Raw genomic sequence first — 26,143 nt, forward strand, 5'->3', positions numbered from 1 at the left:
TAAACGTTGAAATGTATAAGTATGTATATGTGCGTGTGTGGGCAACAAAGTATAATAAAAAAAGAAAAAAAAAGAATATATATATATATATATATATATATATATATATATATATATATATATATATATATATTTTTTTTTTTTTTTTATACTTTGTCGCTGTCTCCCGCGTTTGCGAGGTAGCGCAAGGAAACAGACGAAAGAAATGGCCCAACCCCCCCCCCATACACATGTATATACATACGTCCACACACGCAAATATACATACCTACACAGCTTTCCATGGTTTACCCCAGACGCTTCACATGCCTTGATTCAATCCACTGACAGCACGTCAACCCCGGTATACCACATCGCTCCAATTCACTCTATTCCTTGCCCTCCTTTCACCCTCCTGCATGTTCAGGCCCCGATCACACAAAATCTTTTTCACTCCATCTTTCCACCTCCAATTTGGTCTCCCTCTTCTCCTCGTTCCCTCCACCTCCGACACATATATCCTCTTGGTCAATCTTTCCTCACTCATTCTCTCCATGTGCCCAAACCATTTCAAAACACCCTCTTCTGCTCTCTCAACCACGCTCTTTTTATTTCCACACATCTCTCTTACCCTTACGTTACTTACTCGATCAAACCACCTCACACCACACATTGTCCTCAAACATCTCATTTCCAGCACATCCATCCTCCTGCGCACAACTCTATCCATAGCCCACGCCTCGCAACCATACAACATTGTTGGAAACACTATTCCTTCAAACATACCCATTTTTGCTTTCCGAGATAATGTTCTCGACTTCCACACATTCTTCAAGGCTCCCAGAATTTTCGCCCCCTCCCCCACCCTATGATCCACTTCCGCTTCCATGGTTATATCCGCTGCCAGATCCACTCCCAGATATCTAAAACACTTTACTTCCTCCAGTTTTTCTCCATTCAAACTCACCTCCCAATTGACTTGACCCTCAACCCTACTGTACCTAATAACCTTGCTCTTATTCACATTTACTCTTAACTTTCTTCTTTCACACACTTTACCAAACTCAGTCACCAGCTTCTGCAGTTTCTCACATGAATCAGCCACCAGCGCTGTATCATCAGCGAACAACAACTGACTCACTTCCCAAGCTCTCTCATCCCCAACAGACTTCATACTTGCCCCTCTTTCCAAAACTCTTGCATTCACCTCCCTAACAACCCCATCCATAAACAAATTAAACAACCATGGAGACATCACACACCCCTGCCGCAAACCTACATTCACTGAGAACCAATCACTTTCCTCTCTTCCTACACGTACACATGCCTTACATCCTCGATAAAAACTTTTCACTGCTTCTATCAACTTGCCTCCCACACCATATATTCTTAATACCTTCCACAGAGCATCTCTATCAACTCTATCATATGCCTTCTCCAGATCCATAAATGCTACATACAAATCCATTTGCTTTTCTAAGTATTTCTCACATACATTCTTCAAAGCAAACACCTGATCCACACATCCTCTACCACTTCTGAAACTACACTGCTCTTCCCCAATCTGATGCTCTGTACATGCCTTCACCCTCTCAATCAATACCCTCCCATATAATTTACCAGGAATACTCAACAAACTTATACCTCTGTAATTTGAGCACTCACTCTCATCCCCTTTGCCTTTGTACAATGGCACTATGCACGCATTCCGCCAATCCTCAGGCACCTCACCATGAGTCATACATACATTAAATAACCTTACCAACCAGTCAACAATACAGTCACCCCCTTTTTTAATAAATTCCACTGCAATACCATCCAAACCTGCTGCCTTGCCGGCTTTCATCTTCCGCAAAGCTTTTACTACCTCTTCTCTGTTTACCAAATCATTTTCCCTAACCCTCTCACTTTGCACACCACCTCGACCAAAACACCCTATATCTGCCACTCTATCATCAAACACATTCAACAAACCTTCAAAATACTCACTCCATCTCCTTCTCACATCACCACTACTTGTTATCACCTCCCCATTTGCGCCCTTCAGTGAAGTTCCCATTTGCTCCCTTGTCTTACGCACTTTATTTACCTCCTTCCAGAACATCTTTTTATTCTCCCTAAAATTTAATGATACTCTCTCACCCCAACTCTCATTTGCCCTTTTTTTCACCTCTTGCACCTTTCTCTTGACCTCCTGTCTCTTTCTTTTATACTCAATTGCATTTTTTCCCTGCAAAAATCGTCCAAATGCCTCTCTCTTCTCTTTCACTAATACTCTTACTTCTTCATCCAACCACTCACTACCCTTTCTAATCAACCCATCTCCCACTCTTCTCATGCCACAAGCATCTTTTGCGCAATCCATCACTGATTCCCTAAATACATCCCATTCCTCCCCCACTCCCCTTACTTCCATTGTTCTCACCTTTTTCCATTCTGTACTCAGTCTCTCCTGGTACTTCCTCACATTTATGGATCTGGAGAAGGCATATGACAGAGTTGCTAGAGATGCTCTGTGGAAGGTATTAAGAGGTGTATACACGGTGAGGGAAGTAAGTTGCTAAAAGCAGCGAAAAGTTTTTATCAGCGATGTAAAGCATATGTACGAGTAGGAAGAGAGGAAAGTGACTGGTTCTCAGTGAATGTCCGTTTGCAGCAGGGGTGCGTGATGTCTCCATGGTTGTTTAATTTGTTTATGGATGGGGTTGTTAGGGAGGTGAATGCACTAATTTTGGAGAGAGGGGCAAGTATGCAGCCTGTTGTCGATGAGAGGGCTTGGAAAGTGAGTCAGTTGTTGTTCGCTGATGATACAGCACTGGTGGCTGAGTTTGGTAAAGTGTGTGAAAGAAGAAAGCTGAGAGTAAATGCGAATAAGAGCAAGGTTATTAGGTTCAGTAGGGTTGAGGGACATGGTAATTGGGAGGTAAGTTTGAATGGAGAAAAACTGGAGGAGGTGAAGTGTTTTAGATATCTGGGAGTGGATTTAGCGGTGGATGGAACCATGGAAGCGGAAGTGAGTCACAGGGTGGGGGAGGGGGCGAAGGTTCTTCACGCATTGAAGAATGTGTGGAGGGCGAGAACGTTATCTCGGAGAGCAAAATTGGGTATGTTTGAAGGTATAGTGGTTCCAACAATGTTATATGGTTGCAAGGCGTGGGATATAGATATGGTTGTGCGGAGGAGGGTGGATGTGTTGCAAATGAGTTGTTTGAGAACAATATGTGGTGTGAGGTGGTTTGATCGAGTAAGTAATGAAAGGGTAAGAGAGACGTGTGGTAATAAAAAAGAGTGTGATGGAGAGAGCAGAAGAGGGTGTATTGAAATGGTTAGGTCAAATGGAGAAAATGAGTGAGGAAAGATTGGCAAAGAGTATAGATGTGTTAGAAGTGGAGGGAACGAGGAGAAGTGGGAGACCAAATTGGACGTGGAAGGATGAAGTGAAAAAGATTTTGAGCTATCGGGGCCTGAACATACAAGAGAGTGAAAGGCGTGCAAGGAATAATGAATTGGAACGATGTGGCATATCTGGGTCGACGCGCTGTCGATGGAATGAACCAGAGTATTTCAAAGCGTCTGGGATAAACCATGGAAAGTTTTGTGGAGCCTGGATATGGAAAAGCAGCTGTGGTTTCGGAGCATTACACATGACACCTAGACACTGAGTGTGAATGAATGTGGCCGTTGTTGTCTATTCCTAGCGCTACCTCGCGCGCGCGCACGGGGGGGAGGGGGATGCCATTTCATGTGTGGAGGGGTGGCGACGAGAGTGGATAAAGGCAGCAAGTATAAATATGTACATGTGTATATATGTATATGTCTGTGTATGTATATGTATGTAAACGTTGAAATGTATAAGTATGTATATGTGCGTGTGTGGGCAACAAAGTATAATAAAAAAAGAAAAAAAAAGAATATATATATATATATATATATATATATATATATATATATATATATATATATATATATATATTTTTATTTTATTATACTTTGTCGCTGTCTCCCGCGTTTGCGAGGTAGCGCAAGGAAACAGACGAAAGAAATGGCCCAACCCCCCCCCCCCATACACATGTATATACATACGTCCACACACGCAAATATACATACCTACACAGCTTTCCATGGCTTACCCCAGACGCTTCACATGCCTTGATTCAATCCACTGACAGCACGTCAACCCCGGTATACCACATCGCTCCAATTCACTCTATTCCTTGCCCTCCTTTCACCCTCCTGCATGTTCAGGCCCTGATCACACAAAATCTTTTTCACTCCATCTTTCCACCTCCAATTTGGTCTCCCTCTTCTCCTTGTTCCCTCCACCTCCGACACATATATCCTCTTGGTCAATCTTTTCTCACTCATCCTCTCCATGTGCCCAAACCACTTCAAAACACCCTCTTCTGCTCTCTCAACCACGCTCTTATTATTTCCACACATCTCTCTTACCCTTACGTTACTCACTCGATCAAACCACCTCACACCACACATTGTCCTCAAACATCTCATTTCCAGCACATCCATCCTCCTGCGCACAACTCTATCCATAGCCCACGCCTCGCAACCATACAACATTGTTGGAACCACTATGCCTTCAAACATACCCATTTTTGCTTTCCGAGATAATGTTCTCGACTTCCACACATTCTTCAAGGCCCCCAGAATTTTCGCCCCCTCCCCCACCCTATGATCCACTTCCGCTTCCATGGTTCCATCCGCTGCCAGATCCACTCCCAGATATCTAAAACACTTCACTTCCTCCAGTTTTTCTCCATTCAAACTCACCTCCCAATTGACTTGACCCTCAACCCTACTGTACCTAATAACCTTGCTCTTATTCACATTTACTCTTAACTTTCTTCTTCCACACACTTTACCAAACTCAGTCACCAGCTTCTGCAGTTTCTCACATGAATCAGCCACCAGCGCTGTATCATCAGCGAACAACAACTGACTCACTTCCCAAGCTCTCTCATCCCCAACAGACTTCATACTTGCCCCTCTTTCCAAAACTCTTGCATTTACCTCCCTAACAACCCCATCCATAAACAAATTAAACAACCATGGAGACATCACACACCCCTGCCGCAAACCTACATTCACTGAGAACCAATCACTTTCCTCTCTTCCTACACGTACACATGCCTTACATCCTCGATAAAAACTTTTCACTGCTTCTAACAACTTTCCTCCCACACCATATATTCTTAATACCTTCCACAGAGCATCTCTATCAACTCTATCATATGCCTTCTCCAGATCCATAAATGCTACATACAAATCCATTTGCTTTTCTAAGTATTTCTCACATACATTCTTCAAAGCAAACACCTGATCCACACATCCTCTACCACTTCTGAAACCACACTGCTCTTCCCCAATCTGATGCTCTGTACATGCCTTCACCCTCTCAATCAATACCCTCCCATATAATTTACCAGGAATACTCAACAAACTTATACCTCTGTAATTTGAGCACTCACTCTTATCCCCTTTGCCTTTGTACAATGGCACTATGCACGCATTCCGCCAATCCTCAGGCACCTCACCATGAGTCATACATACATTAAATAACCTTACCAACCAGTCAACAATACAGTCACCCCCTTTTTTAATAAATTCCACTGCAATACCATCCAAACCTGCTGCCTTGCCGGCTTTCATCTTCCGCAAAGCTTTCACTACCTCTTCTCTGTTTACCAAATCATTTTCCCTAACCCTCTCACTTTGCACACCACCTCGACCAAAACACGCTATATCTGCCACTCTATCATCAAACACATTCAACAAACCTTCAAAATACTCACTCCATCTCCTTCTCACATCACCACTACTTGTTATCACCTCCCCATTTGCGCCCTTCACTGAAGTTCCCATTTGCTCCCTTGTCTTACGCACTTTATTTACCTCCTTCCAGAACATCTTTTTATTCTCCCTAAAATTTAATGATACTCTCTCACCCCAACTCTCATTTGCCCTTATTTTCACCTCTTGCACCTTTCTCTTGACCTCCTGTCTCTTTCTTTTATACATCTCCCACTCAATAGCATTTTTTCCCTGCAAAAATTGTCCAAATGCCTCTCTCTTCTCTTTCACTAATACTCTTACTTCTTCATCCCACCACTCACTACCCTTTCTAATCAACCCACCTCCCACTCTTCTCATGCCACAAGCATCTTTTGCGCAATCCATCACTGATTCCCTAAATACATCCCATTCCTCCCCCACTCCCCTTACTTCCATTGTTCTCACCTTTTTCCATTCTGTACTCAGTCTCTCCTGGTACTTCCTCACACAGGTCTCCTTCTCAAGCTCACTTACTCTCACCACCCTCTTCACCCCAACATTCACTCTTCTTTTCTGAAAACCCATACAAATCTTCACCTCAGCCTCCACAAGATAATGATCAGACATCCCTCCAGTTGCACCTCTCAGCACATTAACATCCAAAAGTCTCTCTTTCGCACGCCTGTCAATTAACACGTAATCCAATAACGCTCTCTGGCCGTCTCTCCTACTTACATAAGTATACTTATGTACATCTCGCTTTTTAAACCAGGTATTCCCAATCATCAGTCCTTTTTCAGCACATAAATCTACAAGCTCTTCACCATTTCCATTTACAACACTGAACACCCCATGTATACCAATTATTCCCTCAACTGCCACATTACTCACCTTTGCATTCAAATCACCCATCACTATAACCCGGTCTCGTGCATCAAAACCACTAACACACTCATTCAGCTGCTCCCAAAACACTTGCCTCTCTTGATCTTTCTTCTCATGCCCAGGTGCATATGCACCAATAATCACCCACCTCTCTCCATCAACTTTCAGTTTTACCCATATTAATCGAGAATTTACTTTCTTACACTCTATCACATACTCCCACAACTCCTGTTTCAGGAGTATTGCTACTCCTTCCCTTGCTCTTGTCCTCTCACTAACCCCTGACTTTACTCCCCAGACATTCCTAAACCACTCTTCCCCTTTACCCTTGAGCTTCGTTTCACTCAGAGCCAAAACATCCAGGTTCCTTTCCTCAAACATACCTATATATATATATATTATTTTTTTTCCTATTTTGCTTTGTCGCTGTCTCCCGCGTTAGCGAAGTAGCGCAAGGAAACAGACGAAAGAATGGCCCAACCCACCCACATACACATGTATATAGATACACGTCCACACACGCAAATATCTGCCGCTCTATCATTTAACACATTCAACAAACCTTCAAAAAACTCACTCCATCTCCATCTCCTTCTCACATCACCACTACTTTTTATTACCTCCCCTTTTCCAATGTTCGCATTTGCTCTCTTGTCTTATGCACTTTATTTACCTCTTTCCAAAACATCTTTTTATTCTCCATAAAATTTAATGATGCTCTCTTACCCCAACTCTCATCTGCCCTCTTTTTCACCTCTTGCCCCTTTCTCTTGACCTCCTGCCTCTTTCTTTTATACATCTCCAAATCGTTTGCACAATATATATCATTTATTTATTTATCTATTTATTCATCATATATATATATATATATATATATATATATTTTTATTTTGCTTTGTCGCTGTCTCCCGCGTTTGCAGATAGCGCAAAGAAACACACGAAAGAAATGGCACAACCCACCCCCATACACAATGTATATACATACATGTCCACACACGCAAATATACATACCTCTACATCTCAATGTACACATATATATACACACACAGACACATACATATATACCCATGCACACAATTCACACTGTCTGCCTTTATTCATTTCCATCTCCACCTCGCCATACATGGAATACCATCCCCCTCCCCCCTCAAGTGTGCGAGGTAGCACTAGGAAAAGACAACAAAGGCCCCATTCGTTCACACTCAGTCTCTAGCTGTCATGCAATAATGCCCAAAACCACAGCTCCCTTTCCACATCTAGGCCCCACACAACTTTCCATGGTATACCCCAGACGCTTCACATGCCCTGATTCAATCCACTGACAGCACGTCAATCCCGGTATACCACATCGTTCCAATTCACTCTATTCCTTGCCCTCCTTTCACCCTCCTGCATGTTCAGGCCCCGATCACACAAAATCTTTTTCACTCCATCTTTCCACCTCCAATTTGGTCTCCCACTTCTCCTCGTTCCCTCCACCTCCGACACATATATCCTCTTGGTCAATCTTTCCTCACTCATTCTCTCCATGTGCCCAAACCATTTCAAAACACCCTCTTCTGCTCTCTCAACCACGCTCTTTATATTTCCACACATCTCTCTTACCCTTACATTACTTACTCGATCAAACCACCTCACACAACATATTGTCCTCAAACATCTCATTTCCAGCACATCCATCCTCCTGCGCACAATTCTATCCATAGCCCACGCCTCGCAACCATACAACATTGTTGGAACCACTATTCCTTCAAACATACCCAGTTTTGCTTTCCGAGATAATGTTCTCGACTTCCACACATTCTTCAAGGCTCCCAGGATTTTCGCCCCCTCCCCCACCCTATGATTCACTTCTGCTTCCATGGTTCCATCCGCTGCCAGATATCTAAAACACTTTACTTCCTCCAGTTTTTCTCCATTCAAACTTACCTCCCAATTGACTTGACCCTCAACCCTACTGTACCTAATAACCTTGTTCTTATTCACATTTACTCTTAACTTTCTTCTTTCACACACTTTACCAAACTCAGTCACCAGCTTCTGCAGTTTCTCACATGAATCAGCCATCAACGCTGTATCATCAGCGAACAACAACTGACTCACTTCCCAAGCTCCCTCATCCACAACAGACTTCATACTTGCCCCTCTTTCCAAAACTCTTGCATTCACCTCCCTAACAACCCCATTCATAAACAAATCAAACAACCATGGAGACATCACACACCCCTGCCGCAAACCTACATTCACTGAGAACCAATCATTTTCCTCTCTTCCTACATGTACACATGCCTTACATCCTCGATAATAACTTTTCACTGCTTCTAACAACTTGCCTCCCACACCATATGTTCTTAATACCTTCCACAGAGCATCTCTATCAACTCTATCATATGCCTTCTCCAGATCCATAAATGCTACATACAAATCCATTTGCTTTTCTAAGTATTTCTCACATACATTCTTCAAAGCAAACACCTGATCCACACATCCTCTACCACTTCTGAAACCACGCTGCTCTTCCCCAATCTGATGCTCTGTACATGCCTTCACCCTCTCAATCAATACCCTCCCATATAATTTACCAGGAATACTCAACAAACTTATACCTCTGTAATTTGAGCACTCAATCTTATCCCCTTTGCCTTTATACAATGGCACTATGCACGCATTCCGCCAATCCTCAGGCACCTCACCTTGAGTCATACATACATTAAATAACCTTACCAACCAGTAAACAATATATATATATATATATATATATATATATATATATATATATATATATATATATATATATATATATATATAAATATATATATATATATATTCTTTCTTTTCTTTCAAACTATTCGCTCCCAGAACTTTTGCCCACTCCCCCACCCTATGATTCACTTCCGCTTCCATGGTTTCATCCGCTAACAAATCCACTCCCAGATATCTAAAACACTTCACTTCCTCCAGTTTTTCTCCATTCAAACTTACCTCCCAATTGACTTGACTCTCAACCCTACTGTACCTAATAACCTTGCTCATATTCACATTTACTCTCTGCTTTCTTCTTTCACACACTTTACCAAACTCAGTCACCAGCTTCTGCAGTTTCTCACACGAATCAGCCACCAGCGCTGGATCATCAGCGAACAACAACTGACTCACTTCCCAAGCTCTCTCATCCACAACAGACTGCATACTTGCCCCTCTTTCCAAAACTATTGCATTCACCTCCCTAACAACCCCATCCATAAACAAATTAAACAACCATGGAGACATCACACACCCCTGCTGCAAACCTACATTCACTGAGAACCAATCACTTTCCTCTCTTCCTACACGTACACATGCCTTACATCCTCGATAAAAACTTTTCACTGCTTCTATCAACTTGCCTCCCACACCATATATTATTAATACCTTCCACAGAGCATCTCTATCAACTCTACCATATGCCTTCTCCAAATCCATAAATGCTACATACAAATCCATTTGCTTTTCTAAGTATTTCTCACATACATTTTTCAAAGCAAACACCTGATCCACATATCCTCTACCACTTCTGAAACCACACTGCACTTCCCCAATCTGATGCTCTGTACATGCCTTCACCCTCTCAATCAATACCCTCCCATATAATTTTCCAGGAATGCTCAACAAACTTACACCTCTGTAATTTGAACACTCACTTTCATCCCCTTTGCCCTTGTACAGTGGCACTATACAAGCATTCTGCCAATCCTCAGGCACCTCACCATGAGACATACACACATTAAATAACCTTACCAACCAGTCAATAATACAGTCACCCCCTTTTTTTGATAAATTCCACTGCAATACCAACCAAACCTGCTGCCTTGCCGGCTTTCAACTTCCGCAAAGCTTTTGCTACCACCTCTCTGTTTACCAAATCATTCTCCCTAACCCTCTCACTTTGCACACCACCTCGACCAAAACACCCTATATCTGCCACTCTACCATCAAACACATTCAACAAAACTTCAAAATACTCACTCCATCTCCTTCTCACATCACCACTACTTGTTATCACCTCCCCATTAGCCGCCTACATTGAAGTTTCCATTGATTCCCTTGTCTTCCTCACTTTATTTACCTCCTTCCAAAACATCTTTTCATTCTCCCTAAACTTTAATGACACTCTCTCACTCCAATTCTCATTTGCCCCTTTTTCACCTCGTTCACCTTTCTCTTGACCTCCTGCCTCTTTCTTTTATACATCTCCCACTCATTTGCATTATTTCCCTGCAAAAATGGTCCAAATACCTCTCTCTTCTCTTTCACTCACAATCTTACTTCTTCATCCCACCACTCACTACCCTTTATAATCTGCCCACCTCCCACGCTTCTCATGCCACAAGCATCTTTTACGCAAGCCATCCTTCCCTAAATACATCCCATTCCTTCCCCACTCCCCTTATGTCCTTTGTTCTCACGTTTTTCCATTCTGTACTTCCCATGCATTCCTCACGTGTTGTAGAAGGCGACAAAAGAGGACGGGAGCGGGGAGCTAGAAACCCTCCCCTCCTTGTATTTCAACTTTCTAAAAGGAGAAACAGAAGAAGGAGTCACGCGGGGAGTGCTCATCCTCCTCGAAGGCCCAGATTAGGGTGTCTAAATGTGTGTGGATGTAACCAAGATGAGAAAAAAGAAGAGATAGGTAGTATGTTTGAGGAAAGGAACCTGGATCTTTTGGCTCTGAGTGAAACGAAGCTCAAGGGTAAAGGGGAAGAGTGGTTTGGGAATGTCTTGGGAGTAAAGTCAGGGGTTAGTGAGAGGACAAGAGCAAGGGAAGGAGTAGCACTACTCCTGAAACAGGAGTGGTGGGAGTATGTGACAGAGTGTAAGAAAGTAAACTCTAGATTGATATAGGTAAAACTGAAAGTTGATGGAGTGAGGTGGGTGATTATTGGTGCATATGCACCTGGGAATGAGAAGAAAGATCATGAGAGGCAAGTGTTGAGCAGCTGAATGGGTGCGTTAGTGGTTTTGATGCACGAGACCGGGTTATAGTGATTGGTTGAATGCAAAGGTGAGTAATGTGGCAGTTGAGGGAATAACTGGTATACATGGGGTGTTCAGTGTTGTAAATGGAAACGATGAAGAGCTTATAGATTTATGTGCTGAAAAAGGACTGGTGATTGGGAATACCTGGTTTAAAATGAGAGATATACATAAGTATACGTATGTGAGTAGGAGAGATGGCCAGAGAGCGTTATTGGATAACGTGTTAATTGATAGGCGCGTGAAAGAGAGACTTTTGGATGTTAATGTGCTGAGAGGTGCAACTGGAGGGATGTCTGATCATTATCTTGTGGAGGCGAAGGTGAAGATTTGTAGAGGTTTTCAGAAAAGAAGAGGGAATGTTGGGGTAAAGAGAGTCGTGAGAGTAAGTGAGCTTGGGAAGGAGACATGTGTGAGGAAGTACCAGGAGAGACTGAGTACAGAATGGAAAAAGGTGAGAACAAAGGACATAAGGGGAGTGGGGGAGGAATGGGATGCTTTTACGGAAGCAGTGATGGCTTGCGCAAAAGATGCTTGTAGCATGAGAAGCGTGGGAGGTGGGCAGATTATAAAGGGTAGTGAGTGGTGGGATAGAGAAGTAAGATTATTAGTGAAAGGGAAGAGAGAACCATTTGGACTATTTTTGCAGGGAAATAATGCAAATGAGTGGGAGATGTATACAAGAAAGAGGCAGGAGGTCAAGAGAAAGGTGCAAGAGGTGAAAAAGACAGCAAATGAGAGTTGGGTGAGAGTGTATCATTAAATTTTAGGGAGAATAAAAAGATGTTCTGGAAGGAGGTAAATAAAGTGCGTAAGACAAGAGAGCAAATGGGAACTTCAGTGAAGGGGGCTAATGGGGAGGTGATAACAAGTAGTGGTGATGTGAGAAGGAGATGGAGTGAGTATTTTGAAGGTTTGTTGAATGTGTTTGATGATAGAGTGGCAGATATAGGGTGTTTTGGTCGAGGTGGTGTGCAAAGTGAGAGGGTTAGGGAAAATGATTTGGTAAACAGAGAAGAGTTAGTAAAAGCTTTGCGGAAGATGAAAGCCGGCAAGGCAGAAGGTTTGGATGGTATTGCAGTGGAATTTATTAAAAAAGGGGGTGACTGTATTGTTGACTGGTTGGTAAGGTAATTTAATGTATGTATAATTCATGGTGAGGTGCCTGAGGATTGGCGGAATGCTTGCATAATGCCATTGTACAAAGGCAAAGGGGATAAGAGTGAGTGCTCAAATTACAGAGGTATAAGTTTGTTGAGTATTCCTGGGAAATTATATGATTGAGAGGGTGAAGGTATGTACAGAGCATCAGATTGGGGAAGAGCGGTGTGGTTTCAGAAGTGGTAGAGGATGTGCGTATCAGGTGTTTGCTTTGAAAAATGTATGAGAAATACTTAGAAAAGCAAATGGATTTGTATGTAGCATTTAAGGATCTGGAGAAGGAATATGATAAAGTTGATAGGAAGAGAGGAAAGTGATTGGTTCTCAGTGAATGTAGGTTTGCGGCAGGGGTGTGCGATGTCTCCATGGTTGTTTAATTTGTTTATGGAGGTGAATGCAAGAGTTTTAGAAAGAGGGGGCAAGTATGCAGTCTGTTGTGGATGAGAGAGCTTGGGAAGTGAGTCAGTTGTTGTTCGCTGATGATACAGTGCTGGTGGCTGATTCATGTGAGAAACTGCAGAAGCTGGTGACTGAGTTTGGTAAAGTGTGTGAAAGAAGAAGGCTGAGAGTAAATGTGAATAAGAGCAAGGTTATTAGGTACAGTAGGGTTGAGGGTCAAATCAACTGGGAGGTAAGTTTCAATGGAGAAAAACTGGAGGAAGTGAAGTGTTTTAAATATCTGGGAGTGGAGTTGGCAGCGGATGGAACCATGGAAGCGGAAGTGAATCATAGGGTGGGGGAGGGGGCGAAAATTCTGGGAGCCTTGAAGAATGTGTGGAAGTCGAGAACATCATCTCGGAAAGCAAAAATGGGTATGTTTGAAGGAATAGTGGTTCCAACAATGTTGTATGGTTGCGAGGCGTGGGCTATGGATAGAGTTGCGCGGAGGAGGGTGGATGTGCTGGAAATGAGATGTTTGAGGATAATATGTGGTGTGAGGTGGTTTGATCGAGTAAGTAACGTAAGGGTAAAAAAGATGTGTGGTAATAAAAAGAGTGTGGATGAGAGAGCAGAAGAGGGTGTTTTGAAATGGTTTGGTCACATGGAGAGAATGAGTGAGGAAAGATTGACCAAGAGGATATATGTGTCAGAAGTGGAGGGAACGAGGGGAAGTGGGAGACCAAATTGGAGGTGGAAAGATGTAGTGAAAAAGATTTTGAGTGATCGGGGCCTGAACATGCAGAAGGGTGAAAGGCGTGGAAGGAATAGAGTGAATTGGAACGATGTGGTATACCGTGGTAGATGTGCTGTCAATGGATTGAACCAGGGCATGTGAAGCATCTGGGGTAAACCATGGAAAGTTGTGTGGGGCCTGGATGTGGAAAGGGAGCTGTGGTTTCAGTGCATTATTACATGACAGCTAGAGACTGAGTGTGAACAAATGGGGCCTTTGTTGTCTTTTCCTAGTGCTACCTCGCACACATGAGGGGGTTGTTATTTCATGTGTGGCGAGGTGGCGATGGGAATGAATAAAGTCAGACTATGAATTATGTATATGTGTATATATGTATATGTCTGTGTGTGTATATATATGTGTATACGTTGAGATGTATAGGTATGTATATTCGCGTGTGTGGACGTGTATGTATATACATGTGTATGTGGGTGGGTTGGGCCATTCTTTCGTCTGTTTTCTTGCGCTACCTCGCTAATGCGGGAGACAGCGACAAAGCAAACTGAATGAATGAAAATGATATATATCATACCTGGCATAGGAAATAAAGAATTCTACCTCTGTATTCCTTGCATGTCGTGGTAGGCATTATATAAGACAAGGGGGATAAATGTGAGTTTTCAAACCACGAAGTATAAAGTTTGTCAATTATACATGGTAAGTAGTTTGGGAAGGGATTTAATTGAGAGGGTGAAAGTATGTACAGATCATAAGACTGGGGAGGAACAGTGTTGTTTCAGAAGTGGTAGACAGTGTGTGGATCAGATGTTTTCTTTAATGAATGTGTGTGAGAAATACTTAGAAAAACAGATGGGTTTGTATGTGGCCTTTTTTGGTCTGGAATAGGTGCATGATAGGGTTGATGGAGATGCTTTTTCGAAGGCTTTAAGAACATAAGGTGTGGGAGGAAAGCTGCTAGAAGCAGCAAGAAGTTTTCATCAAACATGTAAGGCTGGTGTATGAGTAGGATGAGAGGAGAGTGAACGGTTCCTGGTAAGGGTTGGTCTACACCTGATGTTTGTCCAGTTTGTTCATGGATGGTGTGGTGAAGGAGGTAAATAAGATTCCTGGAGAGACAGGTGAGTATGCAGTCTGTGGGGAGTGAGGGAGCCTGGGAAGTGAACTAGTTGCATGCTGATGATGCAGCTCTGGTCGCAGATTCGAGTAAGAAAATGCAGAAGTTGGTGACTGAGTTTGGGAGTGTGTCTGAAAAGAGAGAGTTAAGAGTGAATGTGAATAAAAGCAAGATTATTGGGTTCTGAAGAGCTAAGGAACTTATTAGTTGGGGTGTGAGTTTGATTGGAGAAAAATTAGAGGAAGTGAAGTGTTTTAGATATTTAGGAGTCAACATAGCAGCAAATGAAACCATGGAAGTAGAAGTGAGTCATAGTGTGGAGGTGGAGGAGGTGAAGGATCAGTCAGCACTGAAGAATGGGAGAGAAAAAAATGGGTGTGATTGAAGGAATAGTAGTCCTAACATTATTATATGGATGTGAGGGACAGACTATAGATAAAGCTGTGCAGAGAAGCATGGATGTGCTGGAAATGAAATGTCAGGTGGTTTGATCAAGTAATGAAAAGGTAAGAGATGTGTGGTGATAAAAAGAGTGTGATTAAGAGAGCTGAAGAAGGCATGCTAAAATGCATTGGACGTATGGAAAGAATGAGTGAAGAAAGGTTGAAAAGAGGATATATGTGTCAGAAGTGGAGGGAACAAGAACAGGGAGACCAAACTGTTGATGGAGGAATGAAGTAAAACAAAGATTTTGAGTGATTGGGGCCTGAACATTCAGGAGGGTGAAAGGCATGCACGGGATAAAGAGAATTGGAACGATGTGGTATACTGGGTTTGAAGTGCTGTCAATGGACTGAACCAGGGCATGTGAAGCATCTGGAGTAAACCAGGGAAAGGTCGGTGGGGACTGGTTGTGGATAGGGAGCTGTGCTTTCAATGCATAACAGCGAGAGAATGGATGTGAGCCCATGTAGGATTTCTTCAACTGCTCCTAGCTTTACCTTACTAACACATAAAACAGTGATCAAGTATGAAAAAACAAACATTCCATTTCCAACGCATTCACTTTCCTCAGTACTTTTGCATTAAGGAACCTTGACTTATATTCTGGTAGCACTTTTGAAACTACTCTTCCATCAAACTTACACTATTTCCTCTAAAAGAGTGACCTCTCCACACACTTCTTAACACACCAAGGACTTTTACCCTCCCTCACCTTCCCTAGAGTTATCTTCAGCTCCCATGTCCACTCCCAGGTATCAAAAGCATCCAATATACTTAAGTTTCTCTCCATTCATAGTCACACTCAAATCATACTGTGTCTCTCCCTTTACCTTTTTCAGAGTAAATCTCAATTACCTTCATAAATTCTCCTAGAATCAGCAGTTTCTCACCAGTATTTTGTTTTTTAAATTACATAACACCAAGACCACTTTTACAGGGCTCCTGCAGCTTCAAGGTTATACTACATCCAATAGAAGGGAAATAAAGGACCTCTTTTGAGTGAAAAGTTCCTTTATAAGATTGTACTCCTTATTTACTGACAATGATACAAACTCAACAAAGGTGACTTTCTACCTGCAATGTAACCTACTGCAGGCATTTTCTGATAGCACCTTAGTATGTACCATTAGCATTTTATCATATAGCATGAAACAACACTGCACCCTTTGCTTATACCTACTGCAGTGTGTACAGCACCAAGTGGAGACAGTTTTTTAATCTTACCTAATGAACTGAGAATGTAAGGGAAGATGAATGGTTTTAGATCACATGAGAAGCAAAAAGTGCAGAGAGGATGCTAGTAGGATATGTAGAAAGACTTCATTAACCCTTTCAGTCCTAAGCTTGATCTATTTTTGCATTCCTTCCAGCCTGCATTTTCAAGAAAAAGTAAAAAGAAAATGGTCTTCATAAATTAGTTCAATATAAAAAAATACAAAAAATTAAAAAAGAAAATGAACAAAACATCACTAGCAGCAGTAATCTTTTGAAGTCTTCTGCTATATAACTGTCATCTTAGGGCTCTAAATAAAACTTCATGACTATCATTGTTACTGTATCATATTTCTGTATGTGACTGCTTTCATCAAAAGTGCATCTTATTTTTTTCCATGTCACCATGTCCCTATATCTTTAGCTACCAGATACTGTGAAATTTCTGAGGGTAAAATATTACTGCTGATGATATGGTATCACTGTACAGCTTATGGCTGCTGCAGTATATCTAAAATAAGGTGGGAGACATCAACATCATATGTGTATAGGATTTTTGTCTCATACGTACAAAGTACATGTGGTGGACTGAAAGGGTTAAAGCTGAATCTTTCAAAGATTATGGGTGGGGTATGGAGGAGGACACTAGATCTTTATGAAGAGGGGTTATTTGGAGGTTTGTTGGGTTTTAGGATGGAATTGATAACTTTTCCCAGAGGCAGGGTGTTTGTTATGGATCAAGAAATAATCAAAAACATCTATGAAGGAATTAATGGGTCTTAAATGGTTGAAGTCATGGTGATATAGTCTGGACTAAAGGCTTTGGAGTTTTTAGTGATGTTTCTGTGGAGAGGACTAACTGTGGGATAAAAGAAATGGAACCTCACTACTGATCCTGAAAATATTTTTTTTAGTAATTATTCTACTGATGTATTTTAGGTTTGTCACTAATGGTCAATGATTTATTATTAGCTAGCCTGTTGCTAAGAAGTGATCTATGTGGATTAAGCAAGGATTAAAGCTTGGGGATAATTGTTCTGGAAGTTCTAGATGTTTTATACTATTCTCCAGACTTTCCTTTTCTCTATTTTGTGATTGCAACTATAGACTTCTTCTTTTTCCTTTTTTTTTTTCATTCTTTATGAAGTCTGACTCACTCTGTCTGCTAGACTACTCAGAATTTCATGTTTTAATAAAGCATGTTTTACATAAAGCATGTTAAAAACACTCAGCTGTTAATTACTTTTTACTCAAAGCAAATTAATTCTCAATAGGGTTTCACATTTGCAAGCTCGAGAATAATTGACGAATATATTTCTATGCCACGAAGGAAAATCTTTTCATTAAGAAACTCATTGTGATCATGCAGCAGTCGAGGTGTATGGTTCATTGGAGAAAATCCAAGGGCATTGATGCCAAGCTGTAAATATAAAAGAGACAATTAGATAATTAAGAAAAAATACTTGCAGTAGCACAAAAGTTCATCATTATAAGGAAATTCCTTAGCAATCATAAAACTACTTCATCATTTCTTTCTGCTTCATCTCTCCATCTCACACACAACACTAGACAACACATAACTGACATGTTTGTCATAACATAGATTTTCCAGTTGTAAGTGCCATACTAGGTATACATTCTTATTTTCAAACTGATGCTCCACACATTCCTTAATACAATATAATGGATACAACCATTATCACCATTCTAATGTTTTGTTGTATTAGCTTGAAAGAGCTATGACATATAAAAACATTCTAATAAAAAAAGGAAATTGGCAACTTGAACATAAAATATTGGCATGAGCAACCAACACAAAGAAATTGCCACTGAATTGTGACAGGTGGTACCAATGATGACAGCCAATGCTGTTCCTGTCAAAAAAGCATGGCATTCCCTACTTTCTTTTTTCTACATTGAAGGCTTCAGTCATGGACAGAAGTCCACATCAAGGCCAGCCTCAATTGAAATAGTATAGAGAATAATGAAATGAAAAAAAAAAAAGACAAGGGAGAGTATTTAACAAATTCTAAAATGTGCCAGGTCATAATTATTGGGATAGACATGAAAGGGTAGAGAGTTTCAAAGCTTTAACATGTAGGGAAAGAATAAGTATCAAAATAGCCCAACCTTGAGTTGCCGATGGCCACACAGCTTGCAGAGTATTGCGTGGTCTAGCTAGTGGTGTAGGCCCACAAGCAGCCAGCTCTCAGGAGCAAAAACCAAAGTAATACCTACAGAAGAGGGAAAGTGAACCAATACTGCACTATAGGGCAAGAGGGTTAAGTTTGGAAGGTAGCCTGGGACAGCTTATAGGTTGGACTGCTTTCAACTCAACTGTTTCAAGCAATGATGCAGAGCTATAACCACCCCAGATGTGAGAGCAGTACTCCTTACATGGGCAAATCAATCCTTTGTATAAACGAGCAACTGTTCAGAAGAAAAGAAAATTTGACGTCTAAACAGGACACCCAGCTTCTCAGAGGCAGACAGCTATTCCTGTACAGCGGGGTTTCCAAGAAAGAATGGATGTTACAGTAATACCACGTATGTTCATTGAGTCAAGAGGTGGAATTACAGGATCTTAAAAGGAGAGATGAGAGTTGTAAGGAGTTTTTGCAATAAATGCAGGTAGAAACTGGGTCTTGGAGGCATTAAACTAACTAGATTTTGAGTACCCCATTGAGATATCCTGTCCAAGTCTGAGTTTACTGAGGAAGCTATGTCAAGATGAGATGCAGATCGAGTGAGAGAAGAGAGAGCAGAATTGAAGGATAAGGATGAATGCAGTGTTGTCAGCATTTGAGTGCACTGGATTATTTGTGGAGGAGAAAATTATCGAAAAAAGGGGAAAAGTGTAGGGGACAGAAAAGAACCTTGAGGAACACCGCTGTTGATGGAGAAAAGGAGGGGAGGCTGATCCATCAACAACCACACAGACATATCAATGAGAGAGAAAGCTTGATATGAAGGAGCAAAGTGAGGGTGGGAAGCCAAAAGAGGGGGAGCTTAAAGATGAGATCCCGATGCCACACCCTATCAAAAGCCTTAGATATGTCAAGGGCAACTACGCATGACTCACCTTACAGCAGCCATACTGGTGATTAGAGAAGACACTTTAATTATTGAGGTGTTTATGGATAAGGGAGTTGAGAAGGGATTTAAAGACTGGAAATGGCAGATATAAAAGCAACAGGACAATATTTAGAGGGGTCAGAACGGTCATTCTTCTTTGGGATGGGATGCATCAATGCCTGCTTCCAAGGAGAAAAAAAAAAATTCAAAACAGAAACAGAACAGATAAGCAAGGACAGGTAAAAATTCAGAGGTGCACTCTTTCAGTACATGGAGATGGATGCCATCAGGACCATAAGCTATGCTTGTATCCACAGAGAGAAGCGTTTTTCTGACAGTCCAAAAAGAGATTACGGGAAGGGGCATTGGAGTAGCAAGAGGAGCATCAGGGGGTGAAGGAATGTTAGACTCATCCAAGATGGAGTTAGAAGAGAAACAGGAACCAAAGAGAGTTGCTTTGTTTATGGGAGACACAGCTATAATATTGTCAGAATGGAAAAGTGAAGGAAAGGCTGAGCGAAAAAAGTTGTTACAGATGTCCTTGGATAAAGACCAGAAAAACCTATCAGTGGGTGACAACGAGAGGTTATCACATGTTCTTTGAATAAAGAAATGCTTTGCCTCACAGATATTGTGCTTTCAGTGATTACAGGCAGTGATAAAAGCTGAATGGAAGCCAGAGGATGGGGAGTTTTTCCAATCCTAATATGTCTGATCCCTAGCCTGAATGGCCTCGGAACAATAATGGTTGAACCATGAATTGGATGAAGAGGTCATCTTGGAGGAAAAGGGATTAAATGCTTCTTTTTCCATATGAATAACCTCTGCTATGTGTTTGGCAGAGACAGAAGCATCATCACATAAGAGACAGTAATCTACCCAAGGAAAGTCATAAAAGAAGTTACATAAGTTATTCTAGTCAGCTTTGTTGCAATGTAAAAGAACAACAAAGCCTTTATGATTCTTTTCTTCCAAACCATGAATTAATGAAAAAGATAATGATAAGAATTTGAGGAGAGGAACCAAGATGGACAGACTCCAGCACATTAGGTCACCACCAGTTGAACAAGCGAAATAAACACTGGTGACTAGGTGCATCATGGAACTGGGTTTTTAAGTCCTAGTGATTGAGTTTGTGCTGACCTCATATATTCTATGGCAGTGAAAAGGGATGAAATTCTCATGGATTCTCCATAATTCCGAGGGGTAAACCAGCATTTTAACATCCCACTGAGCAAGTGCTTTTTAAATGTTCACAGGCCTCTAAGTTCATTTGAAAATTTCAGTTAACTCTTACAAAATGCCTGTATTTCTATGAGATAACTTTCTGAAATGGCCCTGAATTACTGCTACAATCAATGCACTGAACACTTCTTGCATAATTAAAGGAATTAAACAATCTAAGGCAAAGCACCCTCAATAGTAACAGTGATTCAGTACGTCACCATTGCCTCCTAGGGGATATATCATCAGCACTACTGCTCTTCATAAAAATGTTCTGCTGGAGAAAGAATCTTCTATATTCTATAAGAATCTGAAGGTGCTATTCCCATCCAGTCACAGTGATTGGGTCTAAACATAAGCCTAAAACACCGCAACACAATCTCCACTTCCTGAAACAACCAATTCTACAAACTGCTGCCCAAGAACCCCATATCAAGAAAATAATTCTCATTGTTCCCCCCTCACCCTTCCATATGCACATTGTTCCCCTAACCCTTTCACCCCAACAGCTGAAGCTGGTCAGCAATCTCAAAAATCCTGGATACAAGAAACATAATTTGAACGTTATAGTATTAATTAACCAGGGTGCTAAGGTAGTAGACATGTATGTTCTTTCTCTGAACTCTTTTCTAGAATGCTGAAAATACTCTAGAACAAAACCTTTTATCTATGCAACAAATGAATTCAAAGAAAATATGTTATTAAAACAGAGGAAGTTACATAGCTAAGGAAGTCAGATACTACTTCTACTGCCTGAGAACATTCACATATCTCTCCATATATAGTGATTAAATATATAGGTTTGCAGCAGGGGTGTGTGATGTCTCCATGGTTGTTTAATTTGTTTATGGATGGGGTTGTTAGGGAGGTGAATGCAAGAGTTTTGGAAAGAGGGGCAAGGATGAAGTCTGTTGGGGATGAGAGAGCTTGGGAAGTGAGTCAGTTGTTGTTCGCTGATGATACAGCACTGGTGGCTGATTCATGTGAGAAACTGCAGAAGCTGGTGACTGAGTTTGGTAAAGTGTGTGAAAGAAGAAAGTTAAGAGTAAATGTGAATAAGAGTAAGGTTATTAGGTACAGTAGGGTTGAGGGTCAAGTCAATTGGGAGGTGAGTTTGAATGGAGAAAAACTGGAGGAAGTGAAGTGTTTTAGATATCTGGGAGTGGATCTGGCAGCGGATGGAACCATGGAAGCGGAAGTGGATCATAGGGTGGGGGAGGGGGCGAAAATTCTGGGAGCCTTGAAGAATGTGTGGAAGTCGAGAACATTATCTCGGAAAGCAAAAATGGGTATGTTTGAAGGAATAGTGGTTCCAACAATGTTGTATGGTTGCGAGGCATGGACTATGGATAGAGTTGTGCGCAGGAGGATGGATGTGCTGGAAATGAGATGTTTGAGGACAATGTGTGGTGTGAGGTGGTTTGATCGAGTAAGTAACGTAAGGGTAAGAGAGATGTGTGGAAATAAAAAGAGTGTGGTTGAGAGAGCAGAAGAGGGTGTTTTGAAATGGTTTGGTCACATGGAGAGAATGAGTGAGGAAAGATTGACCAAGAGGATATATGTGTCGGAGGTAGAGGGAACGAGAAGAGGGAGACCAAATTGGAGGTGGAAAGATGGAGTGAAAAAGATTTTGTGTGATCGGGGCCTGAACATGCAGGAGGGTGAAAGGAGGGCAAGGAATAGAGTGAATTGGAGCGATGTGGTATACCGGGGTTGACGTGCTGTCAGTGGATTGAATCAAGGCATGTGAAGCGTCTGGGGTAAACCATGGAAAGCTGTGTAGGTATGTATATTTGCGTGTGTGGACGTATGTATATACATGTGTATGGGGGTGGGTTGGGCCATTTCTTTCGTCTGTTTCCTTGCGCTACCTCGCAAACGCGGGAGACAGCGACAGCAAAAGAAAAAAAAAAAAAAAAAAAAAATAGGCATTTGTAGAATTCTAGCTTTCTGAGCCATACTACAAAACAGTGAATGGAAATGTATTGCCCACAACCAATATAAAAACTCCATTTGACTCAAGAAGAGATAAAAGGAGGGTTTGGGGCTTAACCTGCTGGAAGATTTGAATCACATCATTTGTAGAATCAGTACCAAATATGGGCCTGCCTTTACTACATTTATTGCCTCCTATCTATGGAATGGATGCATTTTCACTAACTAGTGATTGTTTTGATATGCTGGTTTAATTCATAACAAGTGAAAAAATAATTTCCTCAAAGTGAAGCAAAATGACTAATACAATCATAGAGCTGAAATCATACTCTTTTACCAGAAACTATATTTTTATTATTATACTTTGTCGCTGTCTCCCGCGTTTGCAAGGTAGCGCAAGGAAACAGACGAAAGAAATGGCCCAACCCCCCCCCCATACACATGTATATACATACGTCCACACACGCAAATATACATACCTACACAGCTTTCCATGGTTTACCCCAGATGCTTCACATGCCTTGATTCAATCCACTGACAGCACGTCAACCCCGGTATACCACATCAATCCAATTCACTCTATTCCTTGCCCTCCTTTCACCCTCCTGCATGTTCAGGCCCCGATCACACAAAATCTTTTTCACTCCATCTTTCCACCTCCAATTTGGTCTCCCACTTCTCCTCGTTCCCTCCACCTCCGACACATATATCCTCTTGGTCAATCTTTCCTCACTCATTCTCTCCATGTGCCCAAACCACTTCAAAACACCCTCTTCTGCTCTCTCAACCACGCTCTTTTTATTTCCACACATCTCTCTTACCCTTACGTTACTCACTCGATCAAACCACCTCACACCACACATTGTCCTCAAACATCTCATTTTCAGCACATCCATCCTCCTGCACACAACTCTATCCATAGCCCACGCCTCGCAACCATACAACATTGTTGGAACCACTATTCCTTCAAACATACCCATTTTTGCTTTCCGAGATAATGTTCTCGACTTCCACACATTCTTCAAGGCCCCCAGAATTTTCGCCCCCTCCCCCACCCAATGATCCACTTCCGCTTCCATGGTTCCATCCGCTGCCAGATCCACTCCCAGATATCTAAAACACTTCACTTCCTCCAGTTTTTCTCCATTCAAACTCACCACCCAATTGACTTGACCCTCAACCCTACTGTACCTAATAACCTTGCTCTTATTCACATTTACTCTTAACTTTCTTCTTCCACACACTTTACCAAACTCAGTCACCAGCTTCTGCAGTTTCTCACATGAATCAGCCACCAGCGCTGTATCATCAGCGAACAACAACTGACTCACTTCCCAAGCTCTCTCATCCCCAGCAGACTTCATACTTGCCCCTCTTTCCAAAACTCTTGCATTTACCTCCCTAACAACCCCATCCATAAACAAATTAAACAACCAAGGAGACATCACACACCCCTGCCGCAAACCTACATTCACTGAGAACCAATCACTTTCCTCTCTTCCTACACGTACACATGCCTTACATCCTCGATAAAAACTTTTCACTGCTTCTAACAACTTTCCTCCCACACCATATATTCTTAATACCTTCCACAGAGCATCTCTATCAACTCTATCATATGCCTTCTCCAGATCCATAAATGCTACATACAAATCCATTTGCTTTTCTAAGTATTTCTCACATACATTCTTCAAAGCAAACACCTGATCCACACATCCTCTACCACTTCTGAAACCACACTGCTCTTCCCCAATCTGATGCTCTGTACATGCCTTCACCCTCTCAATCAATACCCTCCCATATAATTTACCAGGAATACTCAACAAACTTATACCTCTGTAATTTGAGCACTCACTCTTATCCCCTTTGCCTTTGTACAATGGCACTATGCACGCATTCCGCCAATCCTCAGGCACCTCACCATGAGTCATACATACATTAAATAACCTTACCAACCAGTCAACAATACAGTCACCCCCTTTTTTAATAAATTCCACTGCAATACCATCCAAACCTGCTGCCTCGCCGGCTTTCATCTTCCGCAAAGCTTTCACTACCTCTTCTCTGTTTACCAAATCATTTTCCCTAACCCTCTCACTTTGCACACCACCTCGACCAAAACACCCTATATCTGCCACTCTATCATCAAACACATTCAACAAACCTTCAAAATACTCACTCCATCTCCTTCTCACATCACCACTACTTGTTATCACCTCCCCATTTGCGCCCTTCACTGAAGTTCCCATTTGCTCCCTTGTCTTACGCACTTTATTTACCTCCTTCCAGAACATCTTTTTATTCTCCCTAAAATTTAATGATACTCTCTCACCCCAACTCTCATTTGCCCTTTTTTTCACCTCTTGCACCTTTCTCTTGACCTCCTGTCTCTTTCTTTTATACATCTCCCACTCAATTGCATTTTTTCCCTGCAAAAATCGTCCAAATGCCTCTCTCTTCTCTTTCACTAATACTCTTACTTCTTCATCCCACCACTCACTACCCTTTCTAATCAACCCACCTCCCACTCTTCTCATGCCACAAGCATCTTTTGCGCAATCCATCACTGATTCCCTAAATACATCCCATTCCTCCCCCACTCCCCTTACTTCCATTGTTCTCACCTTTTTCCATTCTGTACTCAGTCTCTCCTGGTACTTCCTCACACAGGTCTCCTTCCCAAGCTCACTTACTCTCACCACCCTCTTCACCCCAACATTCACTCTTCTTTTCTGAAAACCCATACAAATCTTCACCTTAGCCTCCACAAGATAATGATCAGACATCCCTCCAGTTGCACCTCTCAGCACAATAACATCCAAAAGTCTCTCTTTCGCACGCCTGTCTATTAACACGTAATCCAATAACGCTCTCTGGCCATCTCTCCTACTTTCATAAGTATACTTATGTATATCTCGCTTTTTAAACCAGGTATTCCCAATCATCAGTCCTTTTTCAGCACATAAATCTACAAGCTCTTCACCATTTCCATTTACAACACTGAACACCCCATGTATACCAATTATTCCCTCAACTGCCACATTACTCACCTTTGCATTCAAATCACCCATCACTATAACCCGGTCTCGTGCATCAAAACCACTAACACACTCATTCAGCTGCTCCCAAAACACTTGCCTCCCATGATCTTTCTTCTCATGCCCAGGTGCATATGCACC

At 41.7% G+C, this 26,143-nt stretch overlaps 2 protein-coding genes across 5 annotated transcripts in view; one reads left to right on the forward strand and one right to left on the reverse strand.

Moving 5' to 3' along the window:
- The window catches only part of LOC139753403 (uncharacterized), a 298,486-nt gene that overhangs the window by 134,183 nt on the left and 138,160 nt on the right, over positions 1 to 26,143 (forward strand). The window lies entirely within an intron of this gene.
- The window catches only part of LOC139753387 (aminoacylase-1B-like), an 89,531-nt gene continuing 81,351 nt past the window's right edge, over positions 17,964 to 26,143 (reverse strand). For all 4 annotated transcript variants that reach the window (XM_071669846.1, XM_071669855.1, XM_071669826.1 and 1 more), the window contains one exon: positions 17,964 to 18,150. In XM_071669846.1, coding sequence (XP_071525947.1) covers positions 17,998 to 18,150 — 153 coding nt within the window. In that variant the 3' untranslated portion in view covers positions 17,964 to 17,997. The remainder of the gene's footprint in view (positions 18,151 to 26,143) is intronic.

Source organism: Panulirus ornatus, chromosome 2 (genome assembly GCF_036320965.1).
Source record: "Panulirus ornatus isolate Po-2019 chromosome 2, ASM3632096v1, whole genome shotgun sequence".
Taxonomy (NCBI): Eukaryota; Metazoa; Arthropoda; class Malacostraca; order Decapoda; family Palinuridae; genus Panulirus; species Panulirus ornatus.